General features: G+C 30.3%; 4 protein-coding genes across 4 annotated transcripts; 1 reads left to right on the top strand and 3 right to left on the bottom strand.

Moving 5' to 3' along the window:
• Positions 1–1,266: 1,266 nt before the first annotated feature.
• On the bottom strand, positions 1,267–3,223 carry LOC126553770 (uncharacterized). The gene is made up of 3 exons (XM_050208886.1): positions 2,308–3,223; positions 2,133–2,249; positions 1,267–2,068 (listed from the first exon to the last, which is right to left on the bottom strand). The coding sequence occupies exons 1-3, from the start codon at positions 3,025–3,027 to the stop codon at positions 1,946–1,948; spliced, it is 960 nt and encodes a 319-aa protein (XP_050064843.1). The 5' UTR covers positions 3,028–3,223; the 3' UTR covers positions 1,267–1,945.
• A 946-nt stretch (positions 3,224–4,169) lies between these two features.
• LOC126553768 (uncharacterized) lies at positions 4,170–5,456 on the bottom strand. The gene is made up of 3 exons (XM_050208885.1): positions 5,220–5,456; positions 4,757–5,131; positions 4,170–4,685 (listed from the first exon to the last, which is right to left on the bottom strand). The coding sequence occupies exons 1-3, from the start codon at positions 5,443–5,445 to the stop codon at positions 4,489–4,491; spliced, it is 798 nt and encodes a 265-aa protein (XP_050064842.1). The 5' UTR covers positions 5,446–5,456; the 3' UTR covers positions 4,170–4,488.
• Positions 5,457–14,603: 9,147 nt separating this feature from the next.
• Positions 14,604–15,698, top strand: LOC126553767 (uncharacterized). Its single transcript, XM_050208884.1, has 2 exons — positions 14,604–15,381; positions 15,444–15,698. The coding sequence occupies exons 1-2, from the start codon at positions 14,683–14,685 to the stop codon at positions 15,501–15,503; spliced, it is 759 nt and encodes a 252-aa protein (XP_050064841.1). The 5' UTR covers positions 14,604–14,682; the 3' UTR covers positions 15,504–15,698.
• A 230-nt stretch (positions 15,699–15,928) lies between these two features.
• LOC126553751 (uncharacterized) lies at positions 15,929–17,176 on the bottom strand. Its single transcript, XM_050208870.1, has one exon. The coding sequence runs from the start codon at positions 17,174–17,176 to the stop codon at positions 15,929–15,931; it is 1,248 nt and encodes a 415-aa protein (XP_050064827.1).
• Positions 17,177–19,382: the final 2,206 nt, after the last annotated feature.

The following is a 19,382-nucleotide window of genomic DNA, read 5'->3' as shown; positions in this document are numbered from 1 at the left end:
CTATGCAATGTATCTATAGATTTATCCATGCCTAATAATATAGGTGAGCTGTTAGGTTTTGAAAAACATATATATAATGCTAATGTTAAGCATCAATCGGATAAGTTGGTAAATATTACAAAAACAAACTGTATATATATCGAATCAAACCTGGTTGCGGGCTCATTCAATAACGGAAAGCAGTGTCATACAATACATGAGTTTTATCCGAATGTCCCCCCAGGCTATAAAGTAATAGAGAATCCGACGCATTTGGTTTTTTATTCAATCAATTGTTCATCTATCACGCATGCGGAGATAACTTTAAAAAATCAGGACAACGAGTTAATCGATCTACGTGGAGAACCAGTATCAATACGATTATTAATCAAGGACTTATGATAAAATGGGTTTACAGTTTTATAATATAAATACTCGAGTATACGAAAAACCTGCTAGTCGAGTCGACGACATTATCAAGGCAACAAGTCTAAAGAAGAAGAAGAAACGAAATTTTAAATACTCTAAAGGTGACCTAACAGCTGAAAACTTAGCATTTCTACAATCACTAAACGCTGTTTAATATGGATGATATGTATTTAGACGTGTCGGCTGGGTATGTCGACGATTGTAGGATAACTCAAATTGATTATCATTCTTTTCTCCCTTATTCAACATCTGCCCTCTCTAATAATGACGAAGTGCGTATTGCCTTGCATAACACAGAGTCGTATACTCTACCATGTGAAAGTTATATCTATATCGAGGGGACAATAACCAAACCTGCTGAAATAACAGATGAAATTCGATTTATAAACAATGGACTAGCATTTCTTTTTTCCGAAATGAAATATGAACTGAACGGGATTCAAATTCAGAAACTTGCTAACCCAGGTATAACTACAACATTGAAAGGATACTGTTCGTATAATAAATCGGACATAGTGTCACGCTATAACGCTGCCTGGGACGATGATATAAAAAATTTTAATAAAGATTTTATTGAGAGCGGTATGTTCAACGGGTGTATTAATCTTAAGGATTTGTTTGGTTTTTGCGAGGACTATAAACGTATTTTAATAAACTGCAATCAACAATTGATATTAAATAGAGCTTCAATAGATATAAATGCGGTTAAGCATATAAAAATAATGACGTTGTCCTAGACGCACCTAAGCTAAAAGACGTTAAGATAAATATCACGAAAATATTGTGGAGAATGCCCATAGTCAAGGTCAGCGACAGAGAAAAAATACAGCTGTTGAAAGTAGTAAGTAGTAACCGTCAGAAAGCTTTAAAATGTGCGTTTAGATCGTGGGAGTTGTGCGAATACCCATTTCTCCCTCAAAACACATCGCACTCGTGGAAAGTAAAAACATCTAATAAATTAGAAAAACCACGATATGCTATAATCGGATTTCAGACTGATAGGAAAAACAGTATGAGTAAAGCAATGTCATATTTCGATCATTGTAAAATCAAAAACTTGAAGGTTTATTTGAATTCCGAGGTATTCCCTTACGAAGATTTCCAAAGTGACTTTACTAAGAACAAGATGGCTACATTATACCGCGCATACGCCGAGTTTCAGAAATCTTACTACGGTCGTGATAATGTTACACCTCTATTGACTCGATCGGATTTCAAAAAACTATCACCAATTATAGTTGTGGATATGAGCCGACAGAACGATGATGTAAAAACCTCGACTGTCGACCTCAGGATTGAGATTGAGACCGAAGAAGCGTTTCCAGCCTCCACCTCAGCGTATTGTTTAATATTACATGACCAGATTATAACTTATAATCCATTTAATGGTGAAGTAAGAACAATGTAAATATTTATTGTATAACTTATTATTAAAAATAAAAAATACTTTTTATATAAATATCATGTCTTTTTATTTCGCATAAATTATTAATCGTATAATTAATTATTAAAAAGAGTTTGTTATTTTCCACACTCCTCATAATGGTCTTGGGAACATTGCATACGTTGCGTGGTTTGCATCGGATACGGTTTGCACGTTGAAAAAATCGGGGCCATCATTTTCATCGAGTGACAGCATGCCGTCAAATGAATCGTACGGCTGAAAAAAAAAAATATATTTTCATATATAAATTATGTATCCATATTATTATTTTATAAATTACCTTTGCATTATTTTCTTTTTCTTTATGCATGTCAAATGTGTAGACTTTCGTGATGCTCGGAGGTAAATCAGAAGTTGGCGAGGTCGGCGAAATGATTGTTAAATTTCCATCAAACGGCTAAAATAAATAAATGATTAAATCTTTATGTACATAGAATAAATAAATTTGGTTATACCTTTGGAGACATTTCTCCATTCCATTGTTGCATGCAGTGTTCAGTTAATTGCGCTAATGCATACATTTTGAGCTGACTAATGAAATTAACATCATGTTTAGGACTGCTTGCAATAATATGATCGTCACGTACATTTTTAATAAACGTAGTCATTTCTTCACTCGTTCTCGGCAATGATTCCACTTTGGAAAGTTCACCATCAATATAATTCGTAAATATATTGAATTGTTTTAAGACGATTGGATGCATTATAGTTGATTTTCGTACGATTGTTTCGAAAATGCACCATTCTAGGTAGTGAAGTCGTATGAGTTCTGTACGATTTAAAAGAATTCGACATCCGTCGTGTATCTTGGACTCTATTACTAAGGAGTTTTCACCGCTATACATCATGCTAAATAACTTGAAATTCTCTGTCTCGAGAAAAATGGTTCTTTTATATTTCGCCGGCTGCTCCAAAATAAATGATAGGATATTACCCATCAGTGAAAATATTCTTTTTAGAAACTCAGTTGAAATTTTAACATAACGTGATGGTGTTATTATATGCACCGCCACTCTGAACATATCAGTCGGATCGATCCCAATATGTATAAACTTACGTTTCACGAAGTTCAACGTATAGTTAGTAGAATCGATAAGCTCCGAAGGCGGAGTTGGTGGGACATATGTAAAGGTTTTCTTGTGTATAGCTGCATTATCCGTGATTGAGCCAGCCATGTTTAGAAACACTTGTAAATTTATTTTTAAACGTGAAAAAAATGATTTTAAGTACAGAGAACAATGACTCGTTGCTAGAGTGAATGTATTACTACTGACAATATTGCGCACACCACTCTGCTTTATTTATGCCCTAAACTATTGCGATGATAATAGTTTTGTTTACATTGTATCGAGTACTTATAATTTTCGGGGGGGGGGGGCATGTAGTGGATAGGAATGGATGGGAGGGGGCATGGCCGGGCAGGTATTGGAATGGAGGGGAGGGGAAAGGCCGGGCACGGCATGGAGGAGTAAGGCCGAGCACGACATGGAGGGACATGGCCGTGATAGGCATGGCACGCGCACGATAGGGAGGGCGGGGTAGTCGGATTTACCGGATTTACGGGGGTCACAGAACCGACTAAACCATACTACTTATAATTGTTTTTTTTATATAGTTCTATATTTTAATTATTTTTTTTTTTGCTCAGCATTAGCTTGTATTATTCTGTGTGGTTCTCTGATATCTGACTTTAACATCCTTTTTGGATAAAGTGGGTCCACAATTTCGGGCAGCATACATTCCATATAAAATCTAAAATTAAAAAAAAAAAAATACATATCTATTCAAATTGATTAATGTATTAAATATGTTGAACAGTTAATATTATAGGTAAAAATTATATTCTTTTTAATTACAATTTCAATTGTTCTTCCATTTTAGTTTTCCAAAATGACAAATCAAATTTAATTTTTAAAATTTGAGTCCAAGAATCAGTATGAATAACGAAATAACATAGATCCCTCTTTGTAATTTTAAGTTGACCTTGAACTTGATAGAAGTATAAACTTTGAACTTTTAATTTTATTTCATCATTTTCCAAGTACAAAAATAGTATCTAGAATCATATATAGGAATATTTAATTTTTAAAAAATTTTAAATTTATTTTATAACCTTCTTATCTGAAATCGCGTCTCGTATATTAGAATAATCTTTTACAGAGTATGGGCATTTGATTTCTATAATTGCTGAATCACCTATTAAACCATCTGAAAAATAAACAAATATAATACATTAGATAATACCAATCTATATGCTAAACTAGTTATGTATAAGTCACTGCATAGTAATTATATTATAATTTCATATTTACCTGGTGTAGCTGCAAGATAAGGAATATCTTCATCTACAAATAAACCACAGTTTTCTATTTTATGGTTGGTTAAGTTTTCAAAACTAATTTTGGCTAACGGTTCCATTAGTTTGCCATGTTCCATAGCCTTACACGTAGTATTTTGATAAAGAATATCATAGACAGTAGCCTTGCATGATGTATTTTTTCTCATTCTACATATTCTACCGAAATTTGATGCTGTCACGCGATTTCGACGTTCAACATGCCATAAAGTTGAATTAGACTGATCTCTGGTATTAAATTCTAATTTTTTCCGAGCTTCAATTGACATTAATAATGAACTTATAAAATCAGATTTTTTTTTTCTAGTTCTTCATTTATCATGATATTTTCCAATGGCTCTGCTAGACCATAGTTTTCGTCAGGACCTGTAGATATTTTTGTTTTGTTTACCTTAATGGTGGAAAATTGTAATTTTCTTCTACGGTTGTTAAGTAGCCTTCTCTGTTTAAAACCTAAATATTTTTTACAAACACAACCTGAACAGACCAAAACCATATTTAATTTTATATGAAATTTAAATCAAACAATATTTTTATTTTTTATGTACCTGGACTTTTATTTGTAATTTTTTTATGAACATTTCTTATATACTTCCCAGAAGTATTAAAAGATACAACGGCAGCCTCAACGCGATTGTTATAGGAATTTTTCTGGGAAAAATTGATTCGCTTTCCAGCCAAATGTTTATTTATTACACTGTTGAATTGCTCACAGATATTATTATCAACATCTAACAATAAACTTGGTGCATTATCAATGATTCTTGAATATATTTGATTAATTTCACGAAGCAACCCACACTTTTCAGCTTCTGGTACAAGGTTAATTTGTCCTATTTTTGAACCCTTGCAAAAATAACTAGCACATTTTGTATGTTGACCAAGTATGTGATAAGGCCCATTTGAAAAATCTTCACGTAAGCCTAAATTAGATTAATTATTTAATTATAAGTATAACATTCGAAATAAGTACTAAATTAAAATATAATAATGAAATATTAATTGATTAACCTTTAACTTGTTCGTTATTGGAATCCCCTAAAGATTTTCTATATTGTACTGCCATAGTTATAGCTGATCTAAATTTGTTTAATTTTACTTGGTTATTCAAAAATGTTCTGATATGGATTGGGTACTTTATATTTTTTACTAGACCAGATAATTTCTGTCCTAAATTTCTCAAAAGATGGTTTCTACATTCTATTTTTTCTACAAAAAATTTAGGACCGTAAGGCATTATTTGTTTCAAACGAGAAGAAACTGAACTGTCACCGTCACCTATAATATATTATGTTTTAAAAATACATATTTATTACTATTGTATTTTTAAAGAGCATGTAAATATAAAAATATTAAAAAATTTTTTTCTTAACTAAACATAAATAATATATAGATTAAATAATAAATACCAATAAGTTTGTTAAATTTAATCCCATGCAATTCAATACTTTTTGAAAAGCCATCAGCAATAGCATCTGCCTCCATCCCAGTTGCTGAACCTTTCCAGTTCAAAAAACATCTGTGTTCGGATGCTATTGTGTTTTTATTTTTGGCACGCTCACACACGACACAGTATCTATTTCTAATTCCAATAAAAAGAATTTTTTTGGTATTGTAACCTATTATTGTTGCCTAGTTTGAAATTATAAGTAAAAATTTTATTAAGTTAAATCTAATGCCTAATCTTAAAATGAAAGATATGTTATTAATTTCTTACAACACCAGAAAGAGCATCATATTTAGTTTTATAGCTTCTTTTACACCAAGCTCCGTCAGCTACAACTGTCACCATTGGAATACCATCACTATCAATATTACCTTCTATTATTGCTATTTTCTTTTCCTCCTCTCCTTAATTAATATATTGTAAAGTTTTATAAGACAATTTTAATTTAATGAAAGTTAATTTTGTACTACAAACAAACCAGCTAAACGTATTTCATCCCATGATGTTTCTTGTATGTATTCAGTTAACTTAGCTTCAGTTTTTATATACGTAGAATTGGTCATACAAGGGACGTCAATAGATGCCGCAAACTCTGCCAGTTGTGAATAACCAGTATACCAACTGCAATAGATCCACTTACAGCTGCTTTATTAATGGCAATGTACTCTGACTCTGATTGAAGCTCAGAACATAATTTAAATTTTGTAAAACACATTTTGCACTCAAAATCCCATTCAGAATAAAATCCAAGATTTCGTTCAGAAATGCATTGCATATCCATAAAGGTACAATCAAATCCACCTTTATGCCTACACTGAAAAATCTGGCGAAATATAAAATTGATGTCAACAATTCTTCTACCAACGAATTTTGAAATACTGAAAAAATATTTTAACAACACGTGTTTTATATACAGCTTCGGAGAGTATTTGGAATCTTTATTTTTATTAACTAAATATTTTAATCATACTATAAAACTTACTCATAACTAGTAGAAACAAAAATATCAGATTCCTCATTTTGAACAGTAGTAGGTACTACACGATACCGTCGATACGTTCATTATTTCTTCATTAAAACTATTAAACAATATAATATTCAATTCCTATACTAATTATTTATGTGCATTACAATAATATTGATTATAATTATGGTGCTCAGACGTATTGTGTTACAGTTAATACACATGATTAATATATTAAACTTCTTACGACGATGTGTTAAAATTAAAAGTAATTTGAATTATTTTAGGATTTTTTGACTTTTTAAAATCTTACTTTCAAATTCTGATCACCCTAGTTAGAATAAAAATTGAATGCACTTACTCTAATTGAGACAATGATTGCTCCGTTGTCAATGGTGTGTCAGCTAAATTATTTGCCATCGGTTCTTCGACATTACTATTGAGATATAATAAATTGCATATATTTTAATATTTTATAAAACTAATATTTATAATAATAATGTTTCAGATAACTGATAAAGTTCAATTAGAAAATATTAAAAATTACTTACGGTTTTTTGTTTTTTAAGTTATTTAATAATTTACGTAAGCCTTTTTTTCCAGCTGCCCTTTTTTTGGTCCGAAACTTTTTTGGCGACATTTTATTAAATAACACTCAGTCACAAAAGAAATCACAATATTTAAATGTTGTATATTATAGAATTACAAGAAGAGCACAAGAATCTCAAAAATTAAAACAGACAGACGCAAATTTTAATATTGGTTCTGGTATAATGCTTTGATTAGTGATAAGTGTATAATATTATTTATATTAAAACCATAATACCACTGTCCTCTATGTGCTTTTTCCAGTGCGGTTGCAGGTACATGTTTTATTTTTTTGTATATTATCAAGGTGGATATATCCACCTTGGTATATTATATATGTATTTCACCTATCACCTTGTGTAGTTAAAAGCTACTCGGTCAGACCATAGAGTAATCATACTAATCTATGGGTCAGACCAATAATTTCAAATCCTGAAACGTTTTTTAATATTTGTTATAATTCAAAAAGTATAAGTCGTAGATACTTGAAAATTTCACCAGTTATTTAGATAAGCATTTTCTTTACAGAATTGAATTTTCAAAATATATAGCATATTATATTATATTTTATACTACAAAGTTGCTGATGAGTTAGTATTTTAGTTTTTCAATAATTATAAGAATACATAGGTAATTTGTTCCAAGACCCTCTACACTAGCAGCTGTGTATTATTAACTACCAGGTCATGCTCATCGTTTTGCGCTTCGTCAAAGATTTATAATTTATATAATTTACATCTACGACTAGTACGACTGAACAAGAGAATGAGATTTTATTAATTTTTATTTATTTATAAATAAATACAAATTTGTGTAGATATTATTTATTAATTATAAATTAAATAGAATTAAAATACATTTTGATAAATAAGAATGTTCATATACCTTAGAGTCAGCATTTCGACGTATGTGCGTTTTTTTTCTGTGCGTACAGCATAACTTGTCGAAATAATGTTTTAATTTTAAACTTCAGAGATGGTTTCCGATGGCCAAGTCAAATTCTTGGTACATTTTAAAGGTAAAAAGTAAGAATTTTCAAACAGTGTTCAAAATAATCGGAAAAAAACAAAAAAAAAAGTAAAGAAAAAAAGAAAATTTTTACGCAGTTTTCAAAAATAATAGTTGATTTTTTTATATAGTTGTAATTCGAAAACTAATCACTGTAAATACTTGACATTTTCACTAAATGTTTATATTAGCGTTATCTATACACGATTAAATTTCCAAAATATTCTTTTTTTTGAGCTGTTTATTAGACAATTGAAATTTTTGATTTTTTTTATAAGTAGGTTTTTTTTTTTTTTGAAACGCTGATAAAAAATTTTTAAAAATGTAATACAAGATTTCTTATACGTCGTTCTTGTTGTAGTTAAAAAAATATAATTTAAAATCGTTAGTCAAAATTTTTGTTTATAAGCGTTTAAAGTTTAAATTTTTACTATATATATCAGAATCGTGAAAATTTACATATCATTTTGTTGTTGAAAATTTATAAATATTTTTGCATTTATATCTGAGGTTAAAAAATCAACACCAAGTTTTCTATAATTGTTCCTTCAAATACCTATATAGAAAACTCGATGCGTCATTATAGGAAAAAATGTTATGAGCGTTTGAAAAACAATATCGTTTAAATCGTTTTTCAATATTTGTTATGATTTAAAAAGTATAAATCGTAGATACTTCAAAATTTCACCAGTTATTTAGCTTGTCTTCTTTATATTATGATTAAATTTTCAAAATATTTCGCTTATTTTATGACTATTTATAAATATTTGAATTATTAGTTTTTGTTAATTTTTTATTTTATAAATATCGATAACATTTTTTTGATTGAATCAAAATACTTGAAAATTTAATACAAAGTTTCTCGTGAGTTATTCTTATATTGTTTCAATAATTATAAGAATACACAGGCACAGTTTTTTTTTTATTAGCGTTTGAAGTTCAAATACTGGCAAAATTCGGCAAAACCATGAATATTTGAAAATTATTTTGTAATTAAAAATGTATAAACAATTTTGTATAAGAAGCTAATAGTTGAAAATTTAATACAAGATTTTTTATAAGTTTGTTTTACAATAGTTGTAAAAGAAGTTGAGTGTTGGCCTGCAGTAGGTGTAAAATGAGAGTTCTGGAACCTAACCACCCCTCTAACCACCCGCCGCCGATTTTGTCTAACCACCCGCCGCCGTAGCTGAGCCGCCGCCGTCCCCACCACCGCGCCGCCTACGACCCCGCCACCGCCGTCCCCGCCCCCCGCCGCCGCCGTCCCCGCCACCACCACATCCATCGCCATGGTTATCATATTACCGTACTATATTACCGTACTATATTACCGTACACATATTAATGTATATTCAACAGTTATCATGCGCAGAACCATTGATTATAGAATAAACAGATAAGCCATGGCATAGGGAAAAACGGGGATAAAAATTATGATATTAAAAGTTTCCGAGAGATAGCGTTGTACAAATGAACTAATTCTTTTCCTTGAAAATTACATTTTAATATTTTTGTTGTTATCTACAATGATCGATCGTGACGTAACGGATTTGCGGGAATCCGGTCTATTAATACTTGCGCGTAGCGTCGTGGCGGCAGTATATATATGTGTAGTAATATGTAATTTATTATAATATGTAATTTCTTGTGGCCAATATAGGTATATTATATAAATTGGCTGATCGACTTATCATCGAAATTTCCGCTGAACGAAATTCCCGTATAAAATATCCTATATAACAATATAAAATAATTTATACATTATAATATACAGCCACTTCAACATTGTATAACAAAGGTATAATCTCGGGTATAATAAACATTGTGTATGTAACTTAAATTTTAAAATTCCATATAAAATAAACAAAATAAACTTAATTGTTTATGTATACTTAGTAATATAATTAAGGATGTCGTACTTAAAAAAAAAAACAACAAAAATATTGTACGCAATTAATATTTTATTGTATAATATATTAATATACAATGTATATACGAATACATCAATGTTAATATGAAAGAACATAATATAAATAGAAAAAAAGGAAAGAAAGAATATAATATATTATGAAGGAATCTTGGTCTATAGAGAATTTCAAATATGATTTAATATTTTTAGTTTGGAAATTTTAGCTAACTGAGACGTAGTTGAGTAACTTTGAGTTTTTTTAAATATTTTACAAATCAATAATGTGTCTATAATATACAATTTATGTTCTTTACAAGATTCAAGATCATCTAACCACTTTTTAATTAAAATATCGTTTTTTATTTTAAGTGTCAATTTGAATTTAATTTTTTTTTTATGTTGTATTTTTACAAAATTGTTTTCAAACATTTCTAAAGCACGATTTATTATTTTATTTAATGAAAATGATGGTGCCTTAAGTCCCCCATCTTGGTCAAAAGATGAATAATTTTTGTTTATTAAAAGAAGTTGTCTTTTTTCATTTAAATTTTTATCGGTAAATAAATTATTTTTACATTGGGGGCAATTAAATTTTTTATCACACTTGTAAGCAAGATACCCAGCAAAATAAGTAACCGAACAGTCTTCCAATGTAATTTTATTTGTTATAATCTCGTCTACAGGGCACAACTCTTCAGTATTAAAGGAAATATTTGATTCAGTATCAGAAGACGTATCTAGTATAATATCAGTGTTGGTACATAATGGAGTTACTTCGTCAAATTGTATAGTGTCATGGTCATCGGTTTCTTGGGGTGTTTCACAATTAGTTCCTGTCGAAGTACATATAGAAAAAATACAATTACTTCTAATGGAAGTTCTTATGGTTCGCGCTGTCGGATTTTTATTATACCCCCCTTTTTGCCGAAAAATACTGAATAAGTTTTCTAGAACATCCTGGTTAAGCCGATTTGTTATTAAAAATGCTATATTATTACTTTTTTCCTCCTCAAAAAATTGTAAAATTGCGTTTATAGTTTGTGTAAATCCTCTAAAACACGGTGGTTGGGAAATTTTTCCTTTTTTAATTTTTGTCAAGTTTAAAAAGTATTTTGAAGCTTCTAATAAGAATGTTTTAACCGTTCCTGAATGATTTAATGCTGCGTTATATTGATTATGACTGAAAAGTGACCTACTGTTTAAGCAATCAAATAAATTATTCATAAATTCGATGAAATCGGCAGTATCAATTGCAGTTTTACTGAGAAGTTGTTCAGTTTCTGCACAAGTGCGGATAGCTGAAGACATAGAATGACTGAAGACTTGGATGGCTAGCTTAACTCGCATTTTTTGGAAAGAAGTTGGGTGAATGTGTGAATCTGTAATCTTAATTAGTGCTTTACTTTTTTTATTTGATTTGTCTATTTTATAAGTTTCTTTAATATCATTAAATGAAAAGATTTTGTTATCTTTTTGAAAACAAGCCTCAATAAAATTGTTACGTACACTTTTTAATAAATGCGGAACATCATATAATGTAAATATTTTATGGCCATTTACAAAATAAAATGGATTTTCTTCAGAAATATTTAATAGTTTTAATGCACTTTGATTGGATGTGCTTTGATCGCACACTATAAGTTTTGGGCACAAGCCAACATCAAATAATTTTTTTACAATATCAATTATTAATTCTTTTAGAATATTTTTGTTTACGCCGGAATGTGCAAGATAATACGCGATAGGAAATTTCCATTGAGTATATATACCACGAGCCATAAATACCAAAACGCAGTTAGCACTCTTATTTATCATACCATAAGTCCCTAAGTCTTGAAACCCTTCAATGAAATCATAATCTTTTGAATACTCTAAGAATTCTTTTATGTACATCTCGTCAAAACAAACTGTACATGCTTTTTCATTGTAAGATTTGTGCTGAAACTTCTTTTCGACATGACTAAAAAATATATTATTGATACCAGGTAAAAATTTTGTTTGGCCAATCCAGCGTCTAATGGTTGAAGGAGCGGGCAAATTTACTTTTTGCAATCTTAAAAAGTTATACGCAGTAGGTGATTTATAAAATAAATTTAAAGATAGTTTTTTTTCATTATTTGTCCATGTACGACGTTTATTTTTTAATTGCATTGTGACCATAGCTCTCGAGTTACATGATGGAAATTTAAAAGCAGATATTAGATTATTCAAATTATGACAAGTTTTATACTTAGAAATAGATTTTTTTAATTTTAAGATATGGGTATTTTTATTGTGTATTAATTTTGATTTTGTTTCAATTTTTTGTTTTAGTTTAATTTTTCTGGGCGAGTCATTATCTAATTTTTTTTTTAAATTTGGACTAGGCATTTGAATTAAATTTGATATCTTTCTTTTTTTCGGTGTAGACATAATTGAAGAAGTACTAGAAGTAGGGCTAGGAAATACTAATCCTACTGCAGTATCTGCAACTCTAGGTTTATAATAGGTTTTAGTAGGAGTTAAAAATTGCAATTGACCAGTACCAGCCGACGTAGACGGTTCTTCTTCAGATGTAACATTATATCTGTATGGAATAGCTGTCGGTTTCAATGATTTTTTATTCCCTTGCATGAAATCATTTGAACTGAAGTGTTCCTGACACAGATACTTATTGTATAACTTGTCTACATCAAGTTCTAACAAACAACGATTTCCTTTATTTATAGACAAAGAAAACTGTATTAATAAAAACTGGAATAACTCTCAATAATTTAATTTTGTTTATGGTTGGTTCCAAAAAAAATTGGACTCGAATGTTTAATCACTTATAATAAATACTAAATCTTAATATTAGTTAAAAACTATTTTTCTCAGAATTCTCAAATATTTGGTGAATTAGATTGTGAAGATGAAAATATGTTGACAAGCCCACATAAATTAGAACTAATTAAATTAGTTGTTAGCATATACTTAAAAATAAGATTGCGTGCATTTGCAAAAAATCATTTTATGGCTATAAATTGCACTAGTAAAAGAAATAAATTCAATAAACTTGTGTTGTTTTTAAACCAATAATAATTTATAACATGAAGGTTACAAATTTATAATTTGTATAATGTATATTTTATAATTTACTATGTGTAGTCAGTGCCGCAACTAGACATCATGTAGTAGGTGTGAAAACCTTAATTTGGGGCCTAAATATAATTTTCAAAAATGTATTATGGAATCCGGATGGTATTGAATTACCTAACTTTAACTACCTATATTTAAATTGTTTAGAGACAATATTACCATTGAGTATAGATAGTATAGTATAGTATAGTATAGTATCTATACTCAATGATATTACACATGATTTTAATATTTTTTACATAATTATAAAATGAAGTGTGATGTAAAACTACTGCATAGACAAAGCTTTTTTTTTAGATTTATCAAGTTGTTTTACATAAACAGACTTTTAATCTAATGTTGAGTATAATAATTTGAAATGTTAGGTATAATTCATAAAAAATTTTGCATAAGTAGCTAAAAGTCGAAAATTTAATACAAGGTTTTTCATAAGTTTAGCTTACAATAATTATAAAAGAACTTAAATTTTGGTGTATTCAGGCCATAAATAATAATAATATATAATAATAATAATAATATGTTATTATAATATTGATAGTTAGTTATCTAGGTTACCTATTTAAAATATCTGTAGATTATACATTTATATTATAAAGTTTGTTTTCAATTATCCCAATTATTTTAATTAAATTTAAGTGTATTTACTTACCAGAGTTAATCACCCAAATTTCATTTCTTGCATCTTTGGGGAATCTAAACATTCGTAGGCCAGGAAATTTTGTTGTCGTTTTTAAACAATTAAAATATTGACATTTGTTTCCAGGCATGGTTTCATAAAATATTAACTCAATGAAGAAATTGAGAAATACGACAAAACGAGAATAAATCGACGTGTAGACGCATTGACTCTGTCAAACGTAGTGATTAGTGATTACTTATTAGTGCTTAGTGGTGTTGTCGTGTTGATTATATTAATATGATAAACCAATATAAAATTATAAGAATACTAAGAATAACTAAAAATACAATTTATAAATAACCATGGGCCTGGCTTACTCCGCGCTCCCCCAGTTATACATATCACCTACGGCGAGGTGGTACCTCTACCGACGACAGCGCGATGACTAGAGCGCTACATAGTGGTCGCCAGCGCAGAATTGTCCCCTATTTTTTGTACAGCATGGCTTATCTGTTTATTCTATAATCAATGGCAGAACTATTTTATCATATATTCAACAGATAACGCTATCTATCCCTGTTGTTATCACATATTATTACCATTTGAAAAATTATAGTATAACAAACATGTAGAGTCTTGTCTGCATTACAAACAATAGTATTATTCAATAATCTAACATGTTCTAACATGCATACTTTAAATCTGTAGAAGAAATCCCTACCATAAAATATACATGTGAGGGTTTCAAAATCTGAAATGAAATCAGTCTATCTCCACTCTTCGTTCGATTAAGTGCGTTGTTTTGTGATTTAATTTTTGAATATGGCTGGTTCGATTGAAAACATGCGTGCTGTTTACAAGAAGAATGTTTTTACATATGTACCTCCGTCACCACCGGCTAACCTAATCGATTGCAGTAATTTTTTCCTTGATTTTTCATCTCACAAGTTTTTAAACATCGGACTCGATCCGACAGATGAATTCAACACCGTGATTCACATTATAACACCATCACGTTTTGTAAATATTTCCGCCGATTTTCTCAAACGTATTTTCCGACTTATGGGAAACATTTTATCATTTATACTTGAACAACCACAAAAGTATAAGCGTAATTTATTTTTGGATTCCGATTCAATTACAATATCTAGTATGGTGTACCAAGGAGAGAATATGCTCATTATAGAGTCTAAAATTCAAGACGGATGTCGCATACTGTTAAATCGTAACGACTTATTAAAGTTACAAGATTTAGAGTGGTCAATTTTCGAGATCATCGAGAGAAAAACCAAAATCGTTAAACCGCTCGTAATACAGCAAATTAATAAAATCGCATCATACTTAAAAACAAATACCAAGGTTGAAACTAGAACGCTTGAAGATATGACAATTCGCGTGAAAAGCATTAACAACATTTGCATTGCAACACATGTAAATGACTACAATTTCACAAGTCAGCTTCAATTACATGCAGCTGAACATATCGCACAAAGATGGTTGGACGAATTAGAAAAAGATGAGGTAAGAAAAAAAATATTTTTTTTATTTTTCTCATACCAATATTAATATATTATATTTTATAGGGATACGAGAAACCTTTTTCACCGCCATCATTTTACACTATATTTAATGAGGTAATATAACAAAACCTACTTTATAAAAAAACAAATATTTTAATATTTCATGTTTTAGGAAATTCTTTCTGATATCTCCCATCCATCACAGACAAGCTGTACAGACGAAAACGACGGACCATACGGACCGCAATACAATACTTATACAGACGAAAACGATGGACCATACGGACCGCAATACAATACTACCAACTCACTACCCAAAAGACGGCACACTGTTTAATGTACTTTTGTGTAAAAATATTTTTGTATAAAATTTGTATAGTATTTGTGTAAAATAAAAACAACTCAGTTATTTTTTAAAAAAAAGTTTTCTTTTTATTTATTAATAATAAGGTAATAAAAATATTTACAAAGTAAAAATAATATATTTACAAGGTATAAAAAAAAAAATAATTACAAGTAGAAATAATATACATATTTATGTATAAAAATTACAGTTTTCTAACATCACCGCTAAACGGGTTATAAGTTATAATCTGATCATGTAAAATTAAACAATAAGCTGCAGTTTTCTCAGGAATAACCGTATCCGTTTCAAATTCTACTCGTAGGTCTATGGTCGATGCTTTTACGTTATCATTCTGATGCGATAAATCGACAACGACGATTGGAACATATGTTTGAAAAACATTTTTTGATAACAATGGTTCAGAATAATCTCTCTCGTAATACGATTTTTGAAAGTCTGTATAGGCTTTATACAGTAAGCTGATGGTATTATTTTTAAAATCAGCACGAAAGTCTTCATATGGAAACACTTCAGAATTTAAGTGTACCTTAAGATTTTTTAGTTGGCAGTGGTCAAAGCGCCCAGCGTCGTTTTCTATATTTTTTTTTCTATCTGTTTGTAATCCAAACAAAATAAATCTAGGTTTTTCAAGCAAGCTGCTAGACTTTATCGTCCATGAATGTGAAGTATTTCTAGGTAGTACAGGATATTCACATAGATCCCAGGTTCTGAACGCACATGATAACGTTTTACGTGAATCTATCACTTTCAACAGTTTTAATTTTTCTTTATCATTAACTCTGATTATAGGCATCTTCCATATCACTTTAATCAATTCAATCGTAATTTTTTTATTTTTTTCAACGTTTTCGGGGGTTCCGGTTTGCGTCATACGTAATGCGTCTAAATCGGTAGACGAGCGATTTAAAATCAGTTGTTGATTGCAATTTAGTAATATTTTTTTATAATCTTCGCAAAATCCGAATAAATGTTTTAGAGGTATACAACCGGTAAATACATCGTTGCTCATAAAATTTTTATTATCTTCGCCGTCCAAGCCCGAGTCCCAAGCACAATTGTCTAACGTATTCAAGTCACTTGGTGTATATGAACAGTATGCTTTCAGGCAAGACGACACTCCGGGTGATTTCAATTTTTGTATTTCTATTCCATTTATTTCATATCGCATTTCGGAGAATAAAAATGCCAAACCATTATTCGAAAAACGTACGTCTCCTTCAGAATCTAAAGGTTTTCTTAGCTTTCCTTCAATGTAAATATAACTTTCACACGGTAGAGTGTAAGATTCCATATTTTGAATATTTATTCTAATTTCATCATTGTATGAAAAAGACGTGTTTGAATACGGTGTGAACGAATGATATTGCATTTGAGTTATTTTACAATCGTCGACATAACCGGCCGTTACATCTAAATATGTGTCATCCATTATTGTAGTGAACGAAGAAAATCCAAGTTATTTTTCGTGAGCTTGAACTCGTTGTTTTTCGGTTTAGATATAGGTGTTGACTTCTTAACTGCAGTCACTTTAATGACGGGTTTTTTTATTGCAGTAGTATTTATATTAAACTTGAGCCCCATCTTATCCGTGTGTTATTTGTAATCGAATCGTAATTGGTTCACCACGTAAATTTATCAATTGATCTTTATGATCTTTTAGTATGATTTCAACTTTACTTATAGAAGTAGTATTAAGACCATAAAAAACTAAATGTCTAGGCACTTCAACAATTTTATAGCCCACAGCAACAGTCGGATAAAATTCATGTATAATCTGGCTCGGCGATCCGTCACAAAATGAGTCTGTTATTAAGTTGCACTCTATTTTTATACAGTTTATTTTCATTATGTTGACTGTATTTTCAGATTCGTGTGTAGTACCAGTAGTATATACAACATTTCTAAATCCTAATAATGTTGCTATACTGTTTTCGATTGAAAAGTCAATCTCATGGCTACAGGATATCATACACTTTAACGTGTTACCATCTGATTTTAATTCGAAAAAAGTTATATAGTCGGAATTCAACTTGTTTATAACAAACTCTAAATCTCCCAACTCATACGTTCCAGTAGGTATAATTACGTTTTCAACTTGTCCAATCATATTCCGAAAACCTATGGTATTGCAACCAGGTTCTATGTTTGGAATTGAATTATTTGTTAGCAAGCTCAAAAGACATATTTGTGCTGTATTTTCTACCTCTATGGGCGGAAAAATATCGCATGACAGTTCACTCGAGTTTCCGTTTAACGTTATCGTGTACATGATAAAAATTGTATACACAAGTGTCCACAGTTTGATGTATTAAATCTCTGCTCTGTGTTATAATTGTAATTAATATCGCATCCTTGAAAATATTTCTGTACTTCTAGCGGAGGTGCCATAGGCGGAGATTTGATCAAATTTGAGGGGGGGCTTAAATGTTGCTTTGCAAAGTAAGACGTGGGGGATTCGCCCCCACACCCCCACTCTATTATCTATCATACCTTCACTCTTCAGTACGCATCAACTACTAAATTACTAAATTAAAAAACTACTAAATATGAATTACTAACTATATAATATTATGCACTTTAAAAATTATTAATTTATAATATAATACTATACTATAAATAAAAACTGAAGATTTACTTGATAATGATCAATAAAAAGTTGACTTTCTTCAAATTTTAGTATTTTTATGGTATAATAATTATTATATTGACATTTATTTTGACAACATTTCGGGAAAAAAATATTATTTTGTAAAGTTCCAAGATTTTGTCAATCGTTGTAAAATAAGTACCTTTTTTAATATTATATACTATGAAAAATGTTTGATAATTTTGGGGGGGCTTTCGATATTTTGGGGGGGGGGGGGCTAAGCACCCCCAAGCACCCCCCAATCTCCGCCTATGGGAGGTGCTAAATTTCCAAAGCTGTCGTAATATTTTACTTTTTTTCCGATTTTTTTATACGCTACCCAATGCGTACCTGTACCGTTTTCAGTGTCCAAGTTAACAATCGCCGATTCAAATCGTTTAGGACGAACAGGCAACTTATCTCTAGTAAACACGCCGATGAAATGTGGTATTTTCAACAAACGTGCGATTTTTATAAGTTCGAAATCGTACAACGCTCTCTTGGGTAACGTAGATATTAGTTTTTTTTCGTCTTTACTCTCCCACCACCATTTTTATATGGTGTGATATATAGACCATCGCCTATTTTGTACGAGTTGCCTTTATATGGCGTTAGGTATAAACCATTTCCCAAATGTGATGGAACGTTCCTCTTAAATTCATTAGCCACCTTAACAACGTTGGCAACTCCACCAGTCAGAGCGCCTAGAGCCAGAGCCCAACTTAGGAATTTTGGGGCCCGGGTCAAATTTTCTAATGGGGCCCCAAAATTAATTATTATCTAAATGCCACTTTTAGTATTATTAACTAATATAATAGCTGTCCTATATATAACTATAAAATATAGTTAAAATTATTACAATTCTAGTAACATGAACTACATATTTTTTTCCGTGTTAATAATTAAATATTAACAGGGGCCTGGGGCCCCAAATAATATCGGGGCCCGGGGCTGCAGCCCCCCTAGCCCCCCCCCCTAAGTTGGGCTCTGTCTAGAGCTGATAAGCCGG

The sequence above is a fragment of the Aphis gossypii genome, unplaced genomic scaffold (genome assembly GCF_020184175.1).
Source record: "Aphis gossypii isolate Hap1 unplaced genomic scaffold, ASM2018417v2 Contig00322, whole genome shotgun sequence".
NCBI lineage: Eukaryota > Metazoa > Arthropoda > Insecta > Hemiptera > Aphididae > Aphis > Aphis gossypii.
Note: the sequence above shows the minus strand (reverse complement) of the source record. Positions and strands in the feature narration are given on the sequence as shown.

What these genes read in the sequence shown, in the direction of transcription:
- LOC126553770 (XM_050208886.1), bottom strand. Translation starts at nt 3,027, where the DNA reads ATGGCTGGCTCAATCACGGATAATGCAGCTATACACAAGAAAACCTTT. An exon ending in ATGGAGAAATGTCTCCAAAG is followed by an intron (nt 2,250 to 2,307) that starts GTATAACCAAAT and finishes TATTTATTTTAG; the next exon opens with CCGTTTGATGGAAATTTAAC. An exon ending in AAAAAGAAAATAATGCAAAG is followed by an intron (nt 2,069 to 2,132) that starts GTAATTTATAAA and finishes TTTTTTTTTCAG; the next exon opens with CCGTACGATTCATTTGACGG.
- LOC126553768 (XM_050208885.1), bottom strand. Translation starts at nt 5,445, where the DNA reads ATGCCTTACGGTCCTAAATTTTTTGTAGAAAAAATAGAATGTAGAAAC. An exon ending in CAATAACGAACAAGTTAAAG is followed by an intron (nt 5,132 to 5,219) that starts GTTAATCAATTA and finishes AATCTAATTTAG; the next exon opens with GCTTACGTGAAGATTTTTCA. An exon ending in AATTACAAATAAAAGTCCAG is followed by an intron (nt 4,686 to 4,756) that starts GTACATAAAAAA and finishes TGGTCTGTTCAG; the next exon opens with GTTGTGTTTGTAAAAAATAT.
- LOC126553767 (XM_050208884.1), top strand. Translation starts at nt 14,683, where the DNA reads ATGGCTGGTTCGATTGAAAACATGCGTGCTGTTTACAAGAAGAATGTT. An exon ending in ACGAATTAGAAAAAGATGAG is followed by an intron (nt 15,382 to 15,443) that starts GTAAGAAAAAAA and finishes TATATTTTATAG; the next exon opens with GGATACGAGAAACCTTTTTC.
- LOC126553751 (XM_050208870.1), bottom strand. Translation starts at nt 17,176, where the DNA reads ATGGATGACACATATTTAGATGTAACGGCCGGTTATGTCGACGATTGT.